Source organism: Eschscholzia californica, unplaced genomic scaffold, assembly GCF_041429995.1.
Source record: "Eschscholzia californica isolate CP2 unplaced genomic scaffold, dmEscCali1.0.p SCAF_4, whole genome shotgun sequence".
Classification (NCBI taxonomy): Eukaryota; Viridiplantae; Streptophyta; class Magnoliopsida; order Ranunculales; family Papaveraceae; genus Eschscholzia; species Eschscholzia californica.
This window is the reverse complement of record NW_028238461.1, coordinates 48,178,974-48,199,344: the sequence shown is the minus strand read 5'-3', so window position 1 is coordinate 48,199,344 and position 20,371 is coordinate 48,178,974. Positions and strand designations below refer to the sequence as shown.

The 20,371-nt window shown below is 40.1% G+C and overlaps 1 protein-coding gene across 1 annotated transcript; it reads left to right on the top strand.

Annotated features, from left to right (window-relative positions):
- The first annotated feature begins 696 nt into the window (after positions 1–696).
- LOC147545490 (hypothetical protein At1g04090-like) lies at positions 697–3,462 on the top strand. The gene is made up of 3 exons (XM_086637429.1): positions 697–1,250; positions 1,422–1,895; positions 2,141–3,462. Exons 1-3 carry the CDS (start codon positions 1,157–1,159, stop codon positions 3,238–3,240), a joined length of 1,668 nt encoding a protein of 555 aa, XP_086493555.1. The 5' UTR covers positions 697–1,156; the 3' UTR covers positions 3,241–3,462.
- Positions 3,463–20,371: the final 16,909 nt, after the last annotated feature.

Genomic DNA, 20,371 nt, shown 5'->3' with positions numbered 1-20,371 from the left:
TTTGCATTTAAAGGTATGTAACTCTCATGAAGTTTTCAAAGGAGAGAAATAAATGATGTAGCATCCATGTAAACAATGTGATTTTATCACTTATTAATGGAAATGGTTCCCTTGGCTTAAAAAAAAAAAAAAAAAAAATGTATGTAGGTGGTAGTTGGAAGGAAAAATGAAAATCATATCAAGAAAAACATGAGTACCACCGTCACTAGAGAGTCAATTTTCAATGGCAAATGCATGTGTTCACATGTATTTGAGAATCTTAAATGCATGTTTAAGTCATGACCTAATTCTTCATCAAAAAAAAAAAAGTCATGACCTAATTATATTATAACTGGACACGCCTTACAATTATTTTCCAGCTATTTCTGCTAGAATTCTAGGGTTTTATTCTGCAATTTGGAAATAAATGTGCATAATGGGATCAATTTGGAAACAAATGTTATAAATATTGCGATACATAATTGAAAACATGTTCCATATATAGTCTATATTTTGAACTCACTTGTTCAATAAAAGAAATAAAAATACAAATCTACTCATTGTTTAGTTTTATGATATTATATCAGAGTAGTGCCACCATTTGGTTTGCCATTTTGTCCCAATACACATACATACAAACAAACAAACTATTTAAAATAATTGGCCTCACACCTAAAATTCAAACTCAAAACTGGTCCTTTTGGGCTTTGGCAATGTGATATTAGGGCAATTTTTCAAGCTATTAAAGTACATAAAAAAAAATGGATAAACTCTAAGCTGTCTATCCCCTCTCGACCACCAAACGGTCTCCCAACTGACCTTACTTAATTTTGACCATTAAATATTCGTACCCGTAATAATAAAGTGGTCGGCGAGTTGAACCTAGAGATGGATAAATAATTAAATTCCTCCCATAATTTAGTGCAGCCTATAGGATATCGTTTTTAATCGAAAAAGTGGTCACTATTATATATATATATATATATGTATATACTCCAAGAGGCATATACCAACGAACTAAATTGTGATTCTTGCTTTCACTCTGGCACGACAACATTTTTAAATCCATATATCATTTCTACCTCCCTCCGTGTCTCTCTCTATATATAGATAGATAGATAAGTAGATATCATCTTAAGGGGAATAAGAAAGAAAAGTAGAAGAAAAGAAATTAGCAATGGGAAATCTTCAATCTGTGGGTGCACCTAAACCGTTGCCTATTGATACAACTTTCAACCTACCTTCTCCTTTGCCTTCTTGGACTCCACCGGGTATAATTCATCACTACTTGATTACTTACTCCTTTATTTACATATACGCCATCACGGAGTATCATTAGCAACGACTCTTGTGTATTGGCAACAGTTCTGAACCGATGCTAATGTAGTAGGTTCTTCTATGTGAATTGATTTTTGATGGGTTTCTGTAATTTTGAATAACAGATAATAATGGAGGTTTTGCAAGTGGAAGTATAAATTTAGGAGGTTTAGAAGTTTATGAGATCTCAACTTTCACTAAGGTTTGGACAGTTCTTGAAGGAGGTCCAGACAATTTGGGCATCACTTTCTTTGAACCGTCGCTAATACCCGACGGATATTTTATGCTTGGTAGTTATGTTCAACCAAATAATCAGCCTCTTTCTGGTTGGGTACTGGTCGCAAAAGATGTTAGCACTGAATCGACGGGAACACTTGTGTTGCCTATTGATTACACACTTATTTGGACTAGTGAAAAATCCAAGTTGAAGAAAGATGGTAATGGCTATATTTGGTTACCAATTCCTCCTCAAGGTTATAGTGTTGTTGGTCATGTTGTGACTAACTCGCCAGAGAAACCACCTCTTGACAAAATCCGATGTGTTCGTTCTGATCTTACTGACTCATGCGAGCGGATCCAACCTGTCATCTGGAAAAACGGTATATATTTTCGAGCTCTCTCAATAATCACTTGTTTATGAAATAGTTAAAATTATCTTAACCATCTTCATGCATATCATTTTCACTAAAAAGGCTAATCGATATTCCACTCTATAACTTACTTTTAGACGACAGGTTAAAACTGTGGTTTATAAACTTTTCGGTATGTGGTATTATAGTTGTGTGGTCAAAAGGTTCCACGATAACCAAAATTATCTAATTTATAAGGATTATGTTTAAAACAGGTGGGATCAATATTTTTGGTTTGAAACCAACAAATAGGGCAACTCAAGATCTTAGTGTTTCAGTTGGTACATTTCTAGCTGAACCAAATGAAACTTCAACAACAACAGCAACACCTTTATCTATATCTTGTTTGAAGAACAAAAACCCTAATTTATTATCTTCAATGCCTAACCTCACCCAACTTCAAACACTAACACAAACTTACTCTCCCTTAATCTACCTTCACTCAAAAGAAACATACCTCCCTTCTTCTGTGAGTTGGTTTTTCAACAGTGGAGCTCTATTATACAAACGAGGCGACGAATCTAACCCCGTTCCGATTGAGCCAACTGGTTCAAACCTTCCTCAAGGTGGTTCAGACGACGGGTCGTATTGGTTAGACCTTCCAATCGATGAAAGATCAAAAGAAAAGGTTAAGAAAGGTGACTTGGAAAGCTCAGAGAGTTATGTACATGTAAAACCAATGCTAGGTGGAACCTTTACTGATATAGCAATATGGGTCTTTTATCCTTTTAATGGGCCAGCAAGGGCAAAGGTAGAACTCATTGATATTCCTTTAGGGAAAATTGGTGAACATATTGGTGATTGGGAGCATATAACTTTAAGAATAAGTAATTTCTCTGGTAAACTATGGAATGTTTATTTTTCGGAACATAGTAACGGGGCGTGGGTAAACGCTTCAAATCTTGAATTTCAAAGCGGAAATAAAGTTGTTTCTTATGCTTCTTTAAATGGACATGCATTTTACCCAAAACCCGGAGTTGTTTTACAAGGAAACAAGAATATAGGTATTGGTATAAGAAACGATACTGAGAAAAGTAAGATTTTTATAGATACGGGGGCAAAATATGTACTTATATCGGCCGACTATTTGGGTGGTACTATTGTTGAGCCTTCATGGTTGAACTACACTAGGAAATGGGGTCCTAAAATTCACTATCGTCTTGATGGGGAACTACAAATGATTGAGAAATTGTTTCCGGGAAAACTTAATGATACTTTCAAGAATATTGTTAGAGCTTTTCCAAGAGAATTACGCGAGGAAGAAGGCCCATCGGGTCCTAAGATGAAAAAGAATTGGAACGGAGATGAAATTTGAGGGTTCGTGTGGGAAATGTGAAACTCAAACAGTGAATTTAGAATTCATTTATATATAAATAAGCTATTAGTTCATGTATTCTACTTGAACTTATATTGATTGGTGAATTAGTATGTGTATGATTGATATGATAATTGAGAGCTAAAGATTGTTAGTAATTTTTATGTACTATTGTAACATAGGAGTACAATATTATGACTCACTTAATTATCATTGGATAAAGTGATGAGTATGATTTTGATATAAATATATATATATATATATATATATATATATATATATATATATATATATATATATATATAAAGAGAGAGAGAGAGAGCTAATGTGGGATTAGTAATCTATTATGTTAGCTCAACTGATGTTCTTTTTGCCCTTTTATGTTTTTTTTTGTTTTATCCGTCTTCTGCAGAGAAAATCCATATAAAATTCTTTTTTCTTGTGTATCAATTTGATGCATTTATTTTCTCAAAAAAAGAAAGAATTCGATGCATTTATTCACGGCTAAACAAGATTTTGTCTCTGGACTAGTAATATTAAATCTTCATCGCTTTCATTCTTACATTCGAATATAACTCTAGAAGCTGAGTCACAGTCTTACTCAGTGCGTGCATTATAGCCACATTTTATGAATTCGAACTGTGAATCTTCGATATTATAAGATTAAAACTTGATCATAACATGTTAAGGGAATGCTATATCAACTTGCGACTCAAAAACCTCGTTTTTCTTTCAGAACCTTTGTTTCCCTTACTTGATATTGCTAGGTTACCAAAACCTTCTTGTTGGCCTGGAATGTATCGGAAATTCGTCATCTACAAACCCCTCAAGGATCGTGGAATAGAGAATTACCCCTATGACAAATATCATTTGCTTTATTCCAATCCATTTTCACCTATGTCAGCTCTTTTAATATGGAGAGTAACTAATAATGGGATCTTGAGTGCGAAATCCTTCTACAAATCTCTTCTAAATATCAATGAGGTAGTTAATCAGACGACTTCTTTTAATTGGAAAAAGTTCTACAAGAACAAAAAACTTATGCCGAAAATGCGATGTTTTATCTGGAAAATTATAAACAATGGCGTTCCTACAAGAGACCGTATTCAGAACATACTACCTCGATTCTCGGAGCTCTGCCCTTGTTGCAAAACAGTTGAAGAAACTACTGATCATAGATTCATAACTTGCCCTCATACAGTAATGATACTGGAACAGTTTCAGGTTCCTTGAGTATTGAATCATCATCAGAAAAACATCAAATTCATTCTCTCAAATTGGTTGGAAATAGAAGATGACTTCCACATTTTCATCAGGGCTTCGATTGTTCTCTGGGAACAATGGAAAGGAAGAAATAGGGATGCCTGGGAAGGTATTGATTATAGTCATCTTGAGGTAATGAAAAAGGTGGAACAATCTCTTATCTTCTTATATGAAGGTCACAACTCTAATCATTCAAACAGTCATAACTTCTTATTCAGTGGCTACCCACAAACCCCTTGGTGTCCGCCCCAACACCCTTTCATCAAAATTAATGTGGATGCGAGTATTTGGACGAACCGGGCTTCATGTGCGGCAGTATGCAGAGACCAATTTGGTTACTTTGTAGGCAGACGATCTAAAATTATTCCTCCAGTGGATTCTTCAATAGCCAAAGCTCAGGCAATCCTACTAGGTTACGAGTCAGCAACATCGTTGAATTTCAAACAAGTGGAAATCGAATTAGACGCAAAAGCAATCTTAGAGTGGATTCCAGAAGACCCAAATATTTTTTAGAGAGAGAGGAGAGTTTTTAAATATTTTTTTTTAATTGTTTGAAGGTCGCCGACCGGAAAATTGGCGGGCCGACGACCTTCACCGGTGAAAATTGACAGAGAGAAGCGATGAGTTGGATGAGAGAGAGGTGATGACTAGTTAACGGTGTTATAACGGAATCTGAAAAAAATGAGCCATCTGAATATTTTTTGATAAAGTGAGGGGCTAGACAGGAAACCGGTCACAAAGTTGGGGGCTTTTAGGGAAATAACCCTAAAAAAACTTGAAATAGAAATTCAAAATATTTAAACCTACTCGTTTGATTGAGTTGAATTAAGACAATTCAATTTTAAACCATAAGGGTCAACAGTTGGTAGCCCAAGTGGTTCCAAGGGTCTCAGGTTCGAATCCCAGAGAAGGTGGAATCTTTGGCTATTTGAATTAGGGTTATTAGGGTGTAAATAATGTTGTTGGGCTTTAGGCCATGTCGATAGTGCGGAATATCAAATCCTAACGTGCCGTGCGGCGTCATGTACTCCCTCCTAGTACATAACCAGCCTTCCCGAACATATTCGGAGCATCTCGACTATCAAGTCACCTTGGTTTCCAACCAATAATGCGGCATGACACAATCGTGTCCCAACCTACAAGCATAGCTCGAGCCGTCCCGTATAACGCTTCCTTGAGTCATAGACTCTCGCCCACTATAAAGGATACCAACATATGTGCGGAGCACACCAAGCCGCTTATGCAGATCTTGCCATCTAGTCTCAAGCATCCGGCACCTTATCATCTCGGCTTACCATCCGGACATTGGGCATAGGAGCATCCATCCTTAATAAGCTACCTCATGCCCAACATAGCACATCAAGGCTTGGCCCCTTGAATAGCTCAATCCTCCTTATGGAATATGCTAGCACGACGCACGCCTCGCCATGACATGAGAACATGTAACACGACTTCCAAAGGAACCCGCAGTAACTTATCTCCAGGTACTGTCCCGAGCCATTTCCTATGACAAGGGAACCCGTGCAATATGCTTCTCTCGCATACGCTAGGCCGGCCTCATGGGTTGCGCCACGAGGATGCTCACTTTCGTGCATACCATGCTAAGATGGGCGAGCTCCCATCCACGAGGTCTTGGCATATGCTGGATGCATATGAGGAAGGGAGACCACCTCCTCCTATAGTAGCAAAATTCTTGTTTAGCCTATTTCCACAAGGAAACATCAATCTTTCAACCAAGCATACTCGCTCTTGGCAAGACATGAATGCACCTCCGTGCATGGCTCAAGAAGCTTCTGGCCCCAACGACCTCGTCTTTGGCCCTCCGGCCTATGTGCTCGTACGTGCTCTCCTAGCATTCGTCACGTCATATGCATGCTCAAGAATATGCACGTGACATACTCCCCCACTTGTAATGTCGACGTCCTCGTCGACTAAGTTTGGAGTACTTCAATCTTCTGCCCCAACTCCGATGCTACCACTGCACCTTCATGTCTTCGGCAGACCGCACCTCCGTGCAAACTCAACTACGCAGTCTCGTCGCGCAGGTTCCCCCTCCGGGTTAACTCAATCCTCTGCAATGCATCCTCCGATGCGTTAGGATAATGGTCTTCTCTACCATTCATCCATGCTCAATGTTGCCCTCTGGCCTCAAATGTCGGCTCCCCCTCTGGTTCGCCCCTCCGTTGCAGCCTCCGCCGCTCCTCAAACTCAGGTACCTCACCTCCTCGGCTTCACCTCGAGTTAGCATCTCGATTTTCACCTTTCGCCTCTGCTTTCGTGACCAATCTTGCCATACGTATCGCAATGAACTGCGACACAACTCATCACCCTGGTACCTCAGCAACCGTTGCCTTCACCCGAGTTAGCATCTCGACGCCACTGCGTCTTGCCATGTGCCTGCAATGTTGCCATCGCAAAGCAACTCGTCTTCAATGTCACTCACCTCTGGATCAGACCCTATGTACCCCTGTACTCCACGTTCTGACTCCTTGGTTTGCTTGTTCATTGAGACCCTCACTACGCCCTCCGGCTTCTCACATCAAGTGCACTCTAGTACCTAAGTATCACTACTTGTACCCTTGAGTGTATACCACTTGAACTCTTCGCAATGCCGCCCTTTCTCTTGACGACCCTTGCCTCGATCGTGCCTCTACACCTGCACCTCTGTGCAACTCAAACAAGCCTATGCTTGTGCTCCTCCGCGCTTGCGCCTCGTGCGCTTGGCATCCTCCATGCCATCCCTTCCTCGGGAAATTGTTGTGTTGCCTTCGATGTCCACTGAAACGAGCACGGTAGCTTCTCTCCGCGAGAACTACATGGTACCAAACCATCCACCACTGGCATACTCTTGGGAACGCCCTCTTGACTACATCCAGACACACACTTGCCATTTAATCATTGGCGATGCTCCTTAACCCGAACATCTTGGTAGGCTCGTGTCCCTCTTGAACACATCCGAACGTACCACCGCATAAGTTCCAACACATCTTATGCAGCACCGTACGACTTACAACTCAACTGCAAACTCGACGTTGTCATATATCTCTGACGATCTGAACTTGGTTCCAACTATCCTCAGAATTGGACGATGCTTAATGTCATCACGACACACCATCCTGAAATCCCATAACGTGAGTTGATCTCTTCTCAGTCACCACGTACTCATTGCACACTGTACGCTTGAACTCGGTTCCAACTTACCTCCAATGCATAACTCAAACATGGGCCGATCCACTTCAGATACAACGACCCTCATATTACTTGACGGCTTGAACTCGGTTCCAACTACCATCAGTACTGTCTTGGTCTCGTGAATCTGTCTTCATAGACTTCACACCAATATGACCATAAGCTTCAATGTTGGTTTCAGCTTATAGCACTCATGCGACATACCACACACAACCGTGCTAGCATATCCATGTCTCATCTCAAGTGAGTCCATTCTCTTTGGAACTCAAATGCGCTTACAATGCTCCATGCCGAACTCTATCGTGCACCATACCACATAAGCACAACTTGATCTAGCACCATCCCAACGATGTACTCTGTCCATCTATCTTACTCTCGACCCCTGTCTTTTGTAAGTAGCTTGAACTCACAGCATCACAAGTCACTCGATGCTACCTTCGGCTTAAGCATAAGAGAGTATCCTTCAACACCTTGTTTCCATACCCTGCTCTAACGCTCAAGTATCACTTGGATCAACATAGCTCCACTCTTGGATGCCAATCCAACAAGCTTACTCAGACTAGCTTACCACAAGCTCTCAGCCCGACTCTACTTGCCATCTTGGTACGCTTCATACCAAGCATGTTGTCCACTCAAAGGACTCTAACATATGATGTAACCAATGCGCACCAAATCGTTCTGAGCATTACTGCACTAAGCTCGCACACGACTCACCGTGCCATTCTTGGTTCATCCTATCTCTGCACTTGTCCTTACCTCTAAAGGACTAAAGCATATACGGTACCTTCTTGCGCACCAAGTCGCACTAAACTCTTGCCACTGAGCTTCCACATGACTTCTTGTGCCAATACGGTTCCATCTCATATCTCGCATATGCCCTTCATCTCAAAGGAACATAGACCCAAATATAGCTACCACTGTAGCATCCGTGCACACGGCCTATTCCTTCCATCGGAACTCTCGTCGCCTTATGCACCATGCATCCCTTAACAAGGTCCCCTTTTAGCACTATAGCTTCAGAGACCATATCATCTTGAATGCATCTCACTCTGAAAGCCTTCTCTTGAAAATCATGCTCTCAACGCAGCTCTTCATACACACTCCAGTATACCTCATACCATAGTGGGAGAATCACTAAGCTCTTCGTCACACTCTTCGAGCATAGATACTATCTCTTGAACCTGCCATCCAGGCTCTAGAAGTATGCTTCCAAACATACCACATGTTCTTAGGTATATCTTCGTGCTTGTCCTCTCAAGCTCCCAAAACACCTCCATTTGCCACTATCACTAGGCTCTTGGAAGATATCTCGTAGCTATCAAGCTCTTAATCCGTCCATCACTAGGAATAGAGCAACATACTCGATTGCCTATCCCCTAGGCTACAATATCAATTGTCAAATGGGTATCAGGATGTAATACATTCTCAACTTGTACATCTGTACATCTTCATCCTGTAGCTCAGGCTCTGACATCCATTTCTCATATAGGATCAGAGCACAATACTCAAGCCTGTCACTCAGGCTCTGATCACAATTCTCATATGGGATCAGAACATAATCCATTAGCTTGCTCTTCAAGATCTGATACCAATTGTCAAACAGGTATCAGAGTCTAATATATCTTTAGCCTTTCATCTAGGCTCTGATACCAATTGTCAAATAGGTATCAGAGTGCTATACTTCTTGGCCTGTACACTTTGGGCTATAGGCCCGGTTCTGTTAGTATTTGAGTATTCTTTTTCTTAGGGTTTTGGGTATTCGGCTCTTCTCATTTCTAATCAAATTCTTTTCTACTCATCAAACTTTCTCTCTCTTCTTCTTGTTCTTTGTTAGTTCCTCTCTTTCTGTCACTCTCTATAGTCAAACAACTACTGTGATTCTCTTTCTTCATTCATAATCTCTCAAGTCTCCATACAATGACAACCGACATTACCTGGGTGCTGAATGCTGTGATTATATGCAAGAACTTCAAACTTGAATTATCAACAACGAAGCTATTTCGTTTCTGTGAGGACTTGATTCTGTTTTTTCTTCTCTATTCTCTCCAATAATTTCTGTTAAGCTGATTTTTTTTTTTCTTTTCTGTCCTTAGGTGGTCAATTTGAAACTGTTGAAGAGGCCGAGCCACATCTCACAAATTGGGAGGTATCAATAGAAAATAAAGATCAAAACCCTAAGGTACTGCTTTGTGTTGATTTCAATAATACTCAACAGAGTTAAGGGTTCTTTGCACATTATGGGTTTGTTTATCTTTTTAATCATCTTTTTTATCTTTTTTATCTTTTTTGGTCTTTTTTTTAGGTCAGAGAACATTTTATTCTCTTTGTAGATTTCGATTTGGGGTTTGAACTTATGAAACAATATTGGGTAAATACATTATACACTGTTTTTTATCTAATTTTAATTTTAAGAGTATTTCTATTTAGTTTTAAATGTATAACTTTTTAACAAAAGGAACACCCATATCTTAAAGAAGTACATTTCGTTTTAGTTAAAGACGGATGGACCGAAGGGGATGAAGAAATTTGTAAACGATATGGTGTGTATGGTTGCATTGCTGCTACACTCACACGAGTGCACGTGAAGCACGTCATACAAGGCCTTCTGGAGGAACAAAATTGCAATGGTATCTCCTCACTCTTTCTCAACTATACATGTCATCTCCAAATGAATTCATTTAAAATCAAAACTATGCATTTCGTCTCGTTGTTATTACCTGAATTAAAAATCAACAGTAGTTGCTTTATCAAGATATTAGTTTTCCACCCCAAAGTAATGCAATTATAGTGAGACATTCACAACTCATACAAATGGAACTAAGAAAAAACAACTGAAACTCAATGTATATGTATCAACCTGTTACCAACATATAAATCATATCTCTTCATCATTCTCTCTAGTACAAGTGTACAACACAATAATTACAGCAACAACTGTGACGCCCCAAGCCCAGCAGTTACCGATATTGTCCTCCCTTTACACCACCACCCTCGCACGGATGGTAGGAGGTTTTGTTCTCGGCGAGAGCACCACGGACTCCCCCAAAAGTCCTCGGTATGGGCGAAGACACACGATTCGCCCTACCATCAGAGTACGCAGCGACACCGTGGACCCCCCACAACGATTTTGTCCTCGCTTAGCCACCACTCAGCGTGGTGTGAGGTTTTGTCTTGGCGAAGGCACCACAACCCTCCCAAGAGGCCTCGACATGGGCGATGACACACGATTCGCCCGACCATCAGAGTACGCAGCGACACCGTGGACCCCCCACAACGATTTTGTCCTCACTTAGCCACCACTCAGCGTGGTGTGAGGTTATGTTTTGGCGAAGGCACCACGACCCTCCCAAGAGGCCTCGACACTTACCAAGCTTGAGCATACACCTATAGCCCAGGCTCCGGACACTCTCGTGAGCGATGCGGGACTATCACAATCCCTCCACCCTTAGCGAAGAGCCGTCCTCGAACAGGTATCAGAGTGTAATATATCTTTAGCCTTTCATCTAGGCTCTGATACCAATTGTCAAATATGTATCAGAGTGCTATACTTCTTGGCCTGTACACTTTGGGCTATAGGCCCGGTTCTGTTAGTATTTGAGTGGGCGGTTATCGAGCTTATCACATCTATGATGTATCAAGTGCCAAATGTAACGACATACGTAGATCGTAGTCGACTTTAATTTTTTTTTTTTTAAACCATAAGGAAAAGATAGGCTAATACGTTAATACCCATAGCGCGCGATAGACTGAAGGATGCTTACTCTTTCTGAAGTACGGACTTTTGGTTATTTGGCGGGAAGAACCCATATTGGCCAATAGACACAGCTCATGCACTACTACTCTATTGGTAGCAGAAAACCCCATTTCTAGAGAGAGAAAGAGAGTGAGTGCATTTCTAGAGAGAGAAAGAAATTTGGGGAGAGAAGGTGTTTTAAGGGTGAGTATGAACGATGACGACGGCGTCGAAATGGATGATATGTATTTCTTTTTCTTAGGGTTTTGGGTATTCGACTCTTCTCATTTCTAATCAAATTCTTTTCTACTCATCAAACTTTCTCTCTCTTCTTCTTGTTTTTTGTTAGTTCCTCTCTTTCTGTCACTCTCTATAGTCAAACAACTACTGTGATTCTCTTTCTTCATTCATAATCTCTCAAGTCTCCATACAATGACAACCGACATTACCTGGGTGCTGAATGCTGTGATTATATGCAAGAACTTCAAACTTGAATTATCAACAACGAAGCTATTTCGTTTCTGTGAGGACTTGATTCTGTTTTTTCTTCTCTATTCTCTCCAATAATTTCTGTTAAGTTGATTTTTTTTTTCTTTTCTGTCCTTAGGTGGTCAATTTGAAACTGTTGAAGAGGCCGAGCCACATCTCACAAATTGGGAGGTATCAATAGAAAATAAAGATCAAAACCTTAAGGTACTGCTTTGTGTTAATTTCAATAATACTCAACAGAGTTAAGGGTTCTTTGCACATTATGGGTTTGTTTATCTTTGTAATCATCTTTTTTTTATCTTCTTTGGTCTTTTTTTTAGGTCAGAGAACATTTTATTCTCTTTGTTGATTTCGATTTTGGGTTTGAACTTATGAAACAATATTGGGTAAATACATTATACACTGTTTTTTGTCTAATTTTAATTTTAAGAGTATTTCTATTTAGTTTTAAATGTATAACTTTTTAACAACAGGAACACCCATATCTTAAAGAAGTACATTTCGTTTTAGTTAAAGACGGATGAACCGAAGGGGATGAAGAAATTTGTAAACGATATGGTGTGTATGGTTGCATTGCTGCTCCACTCACACGAGTGCACGTGAAGCACGTCATACGAGGCCTTCTGGAGGAACAAAATCGCAATGGTATCTCCTCACTCTTTCTCAACTATACATGTCATCTCCAAATGAATTCATTTAAAATCAAAACTATGCATTTCGTCTCGTTGTTATTACCTGAATTAAAAATCAACAGTAGTTGCTTTATCATGATATTAGTTTTCCACCCCAAAGTAATGCAATTATAGTGAGACATTCACAACTCATACAAATGGAACTAAGAAAAAACAACTGAAACTCAATGTATATGTATCAACCTGTTACCAACATATAAATCATATCTCTTCATCATTCTCTCTAGTACAAGTGTACAACACAATAAATACAGCAACAACTGTGACGCCCCAAGCTCAGCAGTTGCCGATATTGTCCTCCCTTTACACCACCACCCTCGCACGGATGGTAGGAGGTTTTGTTCTCGGCGAGAGCACCACGGACTCCCCCAAAAGGCCTCGGTATGGGCGAAGACACACGATTCGCCCTACCATCAGAGTACGCAGCGACACCGTGGACCCCCCACAACGATTTTGTCCTCGCTTAGCCACCACTCAGCGTGGTGTGAGGTTTTGTCTTGGCGAAGGCACCACGACCCTCCCAAAAGGCCTCGACATGGGCGACGATACACGATTCGCCCGACCATCAGAGTACGCAGCGACACCGTGGACCCCCCACAACGATTTTGTCCTCACTTAGCCACCACTCAGCGTGGTGTGAGGTTTTGTTTTGGCGAAGGCACCATGACCCTCCCAAGAGGCCTCGACACTTACCAAGCTTGAGCATACACCTATAGCCCAGGCTCCGGACACTCTCGTGAGCGATGCGGGACTATCACAATCCCCCCACCCTTAGCGAAGAGCCGTCCTCGAACAGGTATCAGAGTGTAATATATCTTTAGCCTTTCATCTAGGCTCTGATACCAATTGTCAAATATGTATCAGAGTGCTATACTTCTTGGCCTGTACACTTTGGGCTATAGGCCCGGTTCTGTTAGTGTTTGAGTGGGCGGTTATCGACCTTATCACATCTATGATGTATCAAGTGCCAAATGTAACGACATACGTAGATCGTAGTCGACTTTAAATTTTTTTTTCTTTTAAACCATAAGGAAAAGATAGACTAATACGTTAATACCCATAGCGCGCGATAGACTGAAGGATGGTTACTCTTTCTGAAGTACGGACTTTTGGTTATTTGGCGGGAAGAACCCATATTGGCCAATAGACACAGCTCATGCACTACTACTCTATTGGTATCAGAAAACCCCATTTCTAGAGAGAGAAAGAGAGTGAGTGCATTTCTAGAGAGAGAAAGAAATTTGGGGAGAGAAGGTGTTTTAAGGGTGAGTATGAACGATGACGACGGCGTCGAAATGGATGATATGTATTTCTTTTTCTTAGGGTTTTGGGTATTCGACTCTTTTCATTTCTAATCAAATTCTTTTCTACTTATCAAACTTTCTCTCTTCTTCTTGTTCTCTGTTAATTCCTCTCTTTCTGTCACTCTCTATAGTCAAACAGCTACTGTGATTCTCTTTCTTCATTCATAATCTCTCAAGTCACCATACAATGACAACCGACATTACCTGGGTGTTGAATGCTGTGATTATATGCAAGAACTTCAAACTTGAATTATCAACAACGAAGCTATTTCGTTTCTGTGAGGACTTGATTGTTTTTTCTTCTCTATTCTCTCCAATAATTTCTGTTAAGCTGATTTTTTTTCTTTTCTGTCCTTAGGTGGTCAATTTGAAACTGTTGAAGAGGCCGAGCCACATCTCACAAATTGGGAGGTATCAATAGAAAATAAAGATCAAAACCTTAAGGTACTGCTTTGTGTTAATTTCAATAATACTCAACAGAGTTAAGGGTTCTTTGCACATTATGGGTTTGTTTATCTTTGTAATCATCTTTTTTATCTTCTTTGGTCTTTTTTTTAGGTCAGAGAACATTTTATTCTCTTTGTTGATTTCGATTTGGGGTTTGAACTTATGAAACAATATTGGGTAAATACATTATACACTGTTTTTTGTCTAATTTTAATTTTAAGAGTATTTCTATTTAGTTTTAAATGTATAACTTTTTAACAACAGGAACACCCATATCTTAAAGAAGTACATTTCGTTTTAGTTAAAGACGGATGATCCGAAGGGGATGAAAAAATTTGTAAACGATATGGTGTGTATGGTTGCATTGCTGCTCCACTCACACGAGTGCACGTGAAGCACGTCATACGAGGCCTTCTGGAGGAACAAAATCGCAATGGTATCTCCTCACTCTTTCTCAACTATACATGTCATCTCCAAATGAATTCATTTAAAATCAAAACTATGCATTTCGTCTCGTTGTTATTACCTGAATTAAAAATCAACAGTAGTTGCTTTATCATGATATTAGTTTTCCACCCCAAAGTAATGCAATTATAGTGAGACATTCACAACTCATACAAATGGAACTAAGAAAAAACAACTGAAACTCAATGTATATGTATCAACCTGTTACCAACATATAAATCATATCTCTTCATCATTCTCTCTAGTACAAGTGTACAACACAATAAATACAGCAACAACTGTGACGCCCCAAGCCCAGCAGTTGCCGATATTGTCCTCCCTTTACACCACCACCCTCGCACGGATGGTAGGAGGTTTTGTTCTCGGCGAGAGCACCACGGACTCCCCCAAAAGGCCTCGGTATGGGCGAAGACACACGATTCGCCCTACCATCAGAGTACGCAGCGACACCGTGGACCCCCCACAACGATTTTGTCCTCGCTTAGCCACCACTCAGCGTGGTGTGAGGTTTTGTCTTGGCGAAGGCACCACGACCCTCCCAGAAGGCCTCGACATGGGCGACGATACACGATTCGCCCGACCATCAGAGTACGCAGCGACACCGTGGACCCCCCACAACGATTTTGTCCTCACTTAGCCACCACTCAGCGTGGTGTGAGGTTTTGTTTTGGTGAAGGCACCACGACCCTCCCAAGAGGCCTCGACACTTACCAAGCTTGAGCATACACCTATAGCCCAGGCTCCGGACACTCTCGTGAGCGATGCGGGACTATCACAATCCCCCCACCCTTAGCGAAAAGCCGTCCTCGAACAGGTATTAGAGTGTAATATATCTTTAGCCTTTCATCTAGGCTCTGATACCAATTGTCAAATATGTATCAGAGTGCTATACTTCTTGGCCTGTACACTTTGGGCTATAGGCCCGGTTCTGTTAGTGTTTGAGTGGGCGGTTATCGACCTTATCACATCTATGATGTATCAAGTGCCAAATGTAACGACATACGTAGATCGTAGTCGACTTCAAATTTTTTTTCTTTTAAACCATAAGGAAAAGATAGACTAATACGTTAATACCCATAGCGCGCGATAGACTGAAGGATGCTTACTCTTTCTGAAGTACGGACTTTTGGTTATTTGGCGGGAAGAACCCATATTGGCCAATAGACACAGCTCATGCACTACTACTCTATTGGTATCAGAAAACCCCATTTATAGAGAGAGAAAGAGAGTGAGTGCATTTCTAGAGAGATAAAGAAATTTGGGGAGAGAAGGTGTTTTAAGAGTGAGTATGAACGATGACGACGGCGCCGAAATGGATGATATGTATTTCTTTTTCTTAGGGTTTTGGGTATTCGGCTCTTTTCATTTCTAATCAAATTCTTTTCTACTTATCAAACTTTCTCTCTTCTTCTTGTTCTCTGTTAATTCCTCTCTTTCTGTCACTCTCTATAGTCAAACAGCTACTGTGATTCTCTTTCTTCATTCATAATCTCTCAAGTCTCCATACAATGACAACCGACATTACCTGGGTGTTGAATGCTGTGATTATATGCAAGAACTTCAAACTTGAATTATCAACAACGAAGCTATTTCGTTTCTGTGAGGACTTGATTGTTTTTTCTTCTCTATTCTCTCCAATAATTTCTGTTAAGTTGATTTTTTTTTCTTTTCTGTCCTTAGGTGGTCAATTTGAAACTGTTGAAGAGGCCGAGCCACATCTCATAAATTGGGAGGTATCAATAGAAAATAAAGATCAAAACCTTAAGGTACTGCTTTGTGTTAATTTTAATAATACTCAACAGAGTTAAGGGTTCTTTGCACATTATGGGTTTATTTATCTTTGTAATCATCTTTTTTATCTTCTTTGGTCATTTTTTTAGGTCAGAGAACATTTTATTCTCTTTGTTGATTTCGATTTGGGGTTTGAACTTATGAAACAATATTGGGTAAATACATTATACACTGTTTTTTGTCTAATTTTAATTTTAAGAGTATTTCTATTTAGTTTTAAATGTATAACTTTTTAACAACAGGAACACCCATATCTTAAAGAAGTACATTTCGTTTTAGTTAAAGACGGATGAACCGAAGGGGATGAAGAAATTTGTAAACGATATGGTGTGTATGGTTGCATTGCTGCTCCACTCACACGAGTGCACGTGAAGCACGTCATACGAGGCCTTCTGGAGGAACAAAATCGCAATGGTATCTCCTCACTCTTTCTCAACTATACATGTCATCTCCAAATGAATTCATTTAAAATCAAAACTATGCATTTCGTCTCGTTGTTATTACTTGAATTAAAAATCAACAGTAGTTGCTTTATCATGATATTAGTTTTCCACCCCAAAGTAATGCAATTATAGTGAGACATTCACAACTCATACAAATGGAACTAAGAAAAAACAATTGAAACTCAATGTATATGTATCAACCTGTTACCAACATATAAATCATATCTCTTCATCATTCTCTCTAGTACAAGTGTACAACACAATAAATACAGCAACAACTGTGACGCCCCAAGCCCAGCAGTTGCCGATATTGTCCTCCCTTTACACCACCACCCTCGCACGGATGGTAGGAGGTTTTGTTCTCGGCGAGAGCACCACGGACTCCCCCAAAAGGTTTCGGCATGGGCGAAGACACATGATTCGCCCTACCATCAGGGTACGCAGCGACACCGTGGACCCCCCACAAGGATTTTGTCCTCACTTAGCCACCTCTCAGCGTGGTGTGAGGTTTTTTCTTGGCGAAGGCACCACGACCCTCCGAAGAGGCCTCGACATGGGTGACGACACACGATTCGCCCGATTGTGATAGTCCCACATCGCTCACGTGAGTGTCCGGAGCCTGGGCTATAGGTGTATGCTCAAGCTTGGTAAGTGTCGAGGCCTTTTGGGGGAGTCCGTGGTGCTCTCGCCAAGAACAAAACCTCCTACCATCCGTGCGAGGGTGGTGGCATAAAGGGAGGTCAATATCGGCAACTGCTGGGCTTGGGGCGTCACAAGTGGTATCAGAGCCGAGGACGGCTCTTCGCTGAGGGTGGGGGGATTGTGATAGTCCCACATCGCTCACGAGAGTGTCCGGAGCCTGGGCTATAGGTGTATGCTCAAGCTTGGTAAGTGTCGAGGCCTTTTGGGGGAGTCCGTGGTGCTCTCGCCAAGAACAAAACCTCCTACCATCCGTGCGAGGGTGGTGGCGAAAGGGAGGACAATATCGACAACTGCTGGGCTTGGGGCGTCACAACAACAGGTTCAAAAGACCTCTTTTAATCAACAACAACATAAGGATGATCTAATATTAATACCCCGACAACAAGTGTTGGTGTGTTCCTCAACTTACAATTTTTAAGATTCCAAACCTTCACGTTAGGGCCGTGCTTGGGGGCGTGCGGGCAGGGCGCCCGCACTGGGCCCCCAACCATTAAGGGACTACTTACGATAATGGTCTGACGAAGTTAAGTTACTACTATATATACATACACGAATACGCATTTTGACCCAACATGTACTTGATCTTTGGTGGTAAGACATGCGGGAATCCACGTGAGTGGCACGGGTTCGATCCACAAAGTCTGCAAATTCTTTTTTTCTCTTCAGGTTGACATTACCATTGCTAAATTATTCTTTGTTTCTGCTCAGTTGCACTTTTTTTAATCGTTTTGTTATTTTGGGTAAGTTTGTTTCGTCCTTTGAAGTGCTTTTCAAATATAGAAATCCGAAAATTGTACTCCCTCCGTCCCATTTTGTTTGACCTTTTGGGAGATCCAACTTATTAAGGATTGCCATTTATTACTTCCTAACTAAATGTATTTTCCTAAATTACCCATATTTACTATAAAGTATTACATTGAAAACTACATTGGAACTAGTGTAGAACCAATAGAAATTTTTTATTAGTACTAAAAGTAAGGGTAGATTAGGAAACCTCACTAAAACTAGTAATAAATTAGTGTTATTTAAAGTAAGTGGACAAACATTTTGGGACTTCCTTAAAAGGAATAACACCCAAACAAAATGGGACAGAGGGAGTAATTTTTTTCGAAAACATGTAAATATATTGAAAATTATAATACAAAAGATCCATATTCAAAAACTCGTCATTAGATTCTAACCTATACCTTGAACAAAGAAACAATGTCTTTTACAAAGAAATTATACCTTGTTCGATTTTTGTTTGTGATATTTTTATTCTTCAAAAGGCCCAAATTCAAAATTCGCACGGGGCCCCTAAATTCTCAGGCACGGCTCTGACAATTGGATCACAATATCAGAAACAAAAATTGGTTGAAGGGTATGAGGGCTAAACCTCACACAACTTACCCAGTTAGTGTGAGAATAAGCATCTTGGGTTGTATACCTACAGTAACAGAGAGTGTTCATGCCTTGATTGATCGATCACGAGTAGTACATTGAAATCAGTAATATCATAGCAATTGAAAAAGAAAAATGTTCGAAGTTGAAGAAGTAGTAGATTCGAAGTAGTAGATTCGGTGAAGAAGTAGATTCAAAGAAGAAGCGAGAAAATCCTAGAGATTTGTGAGTTACGTGAGAATGAAAGCATGTTTTAATGTCAACAGTTGGTAGCCCAAGTGGTTCCAAGGTGTTGACATAAACTCCAGAGAAGGTGGAATCTTTGGTTATTTGATTTGGGATTATTAGGGTGTAAATAATGTAGTTGGACTTTAGGCCAATAATATCTTGAGAACTCTTAGTTAATAGTAAATGTGTAGGTTTTTTTTAGCTATTATGAAATCTTTTACTACCTAAATAGGTAGATATCATCTTAAGGGGAATAAGAGCATCTCCAATGCAACACTCAAACTCTAAATCTTAGAGTGCCAGATAGGATTTTTTTAGAGTTTTTCTTCAAAATCCATCTCCAATCAAAACTCAACATGAATCTCTAAAGTGATGTGTTAAGATTTATTTTAGAGATCCTTAAGAGGACACTCTAAATTTAGAGTTTCCTCTTGAGATTCTCTAAGTGCCACATAAACAAATCTATAAGTTTTAAACCAAAATATAGGTTTTTAGAGTTTCTCTTGAGTGTTGCATTGGGAAGGTTTTGCAATAGAGTATCTCTAAATGGCCAAATAGGAAAGAGGTCGTTTAAAGATCAATTTTTCACACTTGACACATAAATTTTTTAGAGTTTTTCTTGAGTTCTACATTGGAGATGTTCCAAGAAAGAAAAGTACGAGAGAGAACTGGAAAATCTTCCATCTGTGGGTGCACCTAAACCGTTGCCTATTGATACAACTTTCAACCTCCCTTCTCCTTTGCCTTCTTGGCCTAAATCAGGTATAATTTATCACTACTTGATTACTTCTCCTCTACTTACATATTAGTGACGACTCTTGTGTATTGGCAACAGTTCCAAGCCGATGCTAATGTAGTAGTTTCTTCTATGTGAATTGGTTTTTGATGGGTTTTTATAATTGTGAATTTATGACAAGATAATAATGGAGGTTTTGCAAGTGGTAGTATAAATTTAGGAGGTTTACAAGTTCATGAGATCTCAACTTTCACCAAAGTTTGGACAGT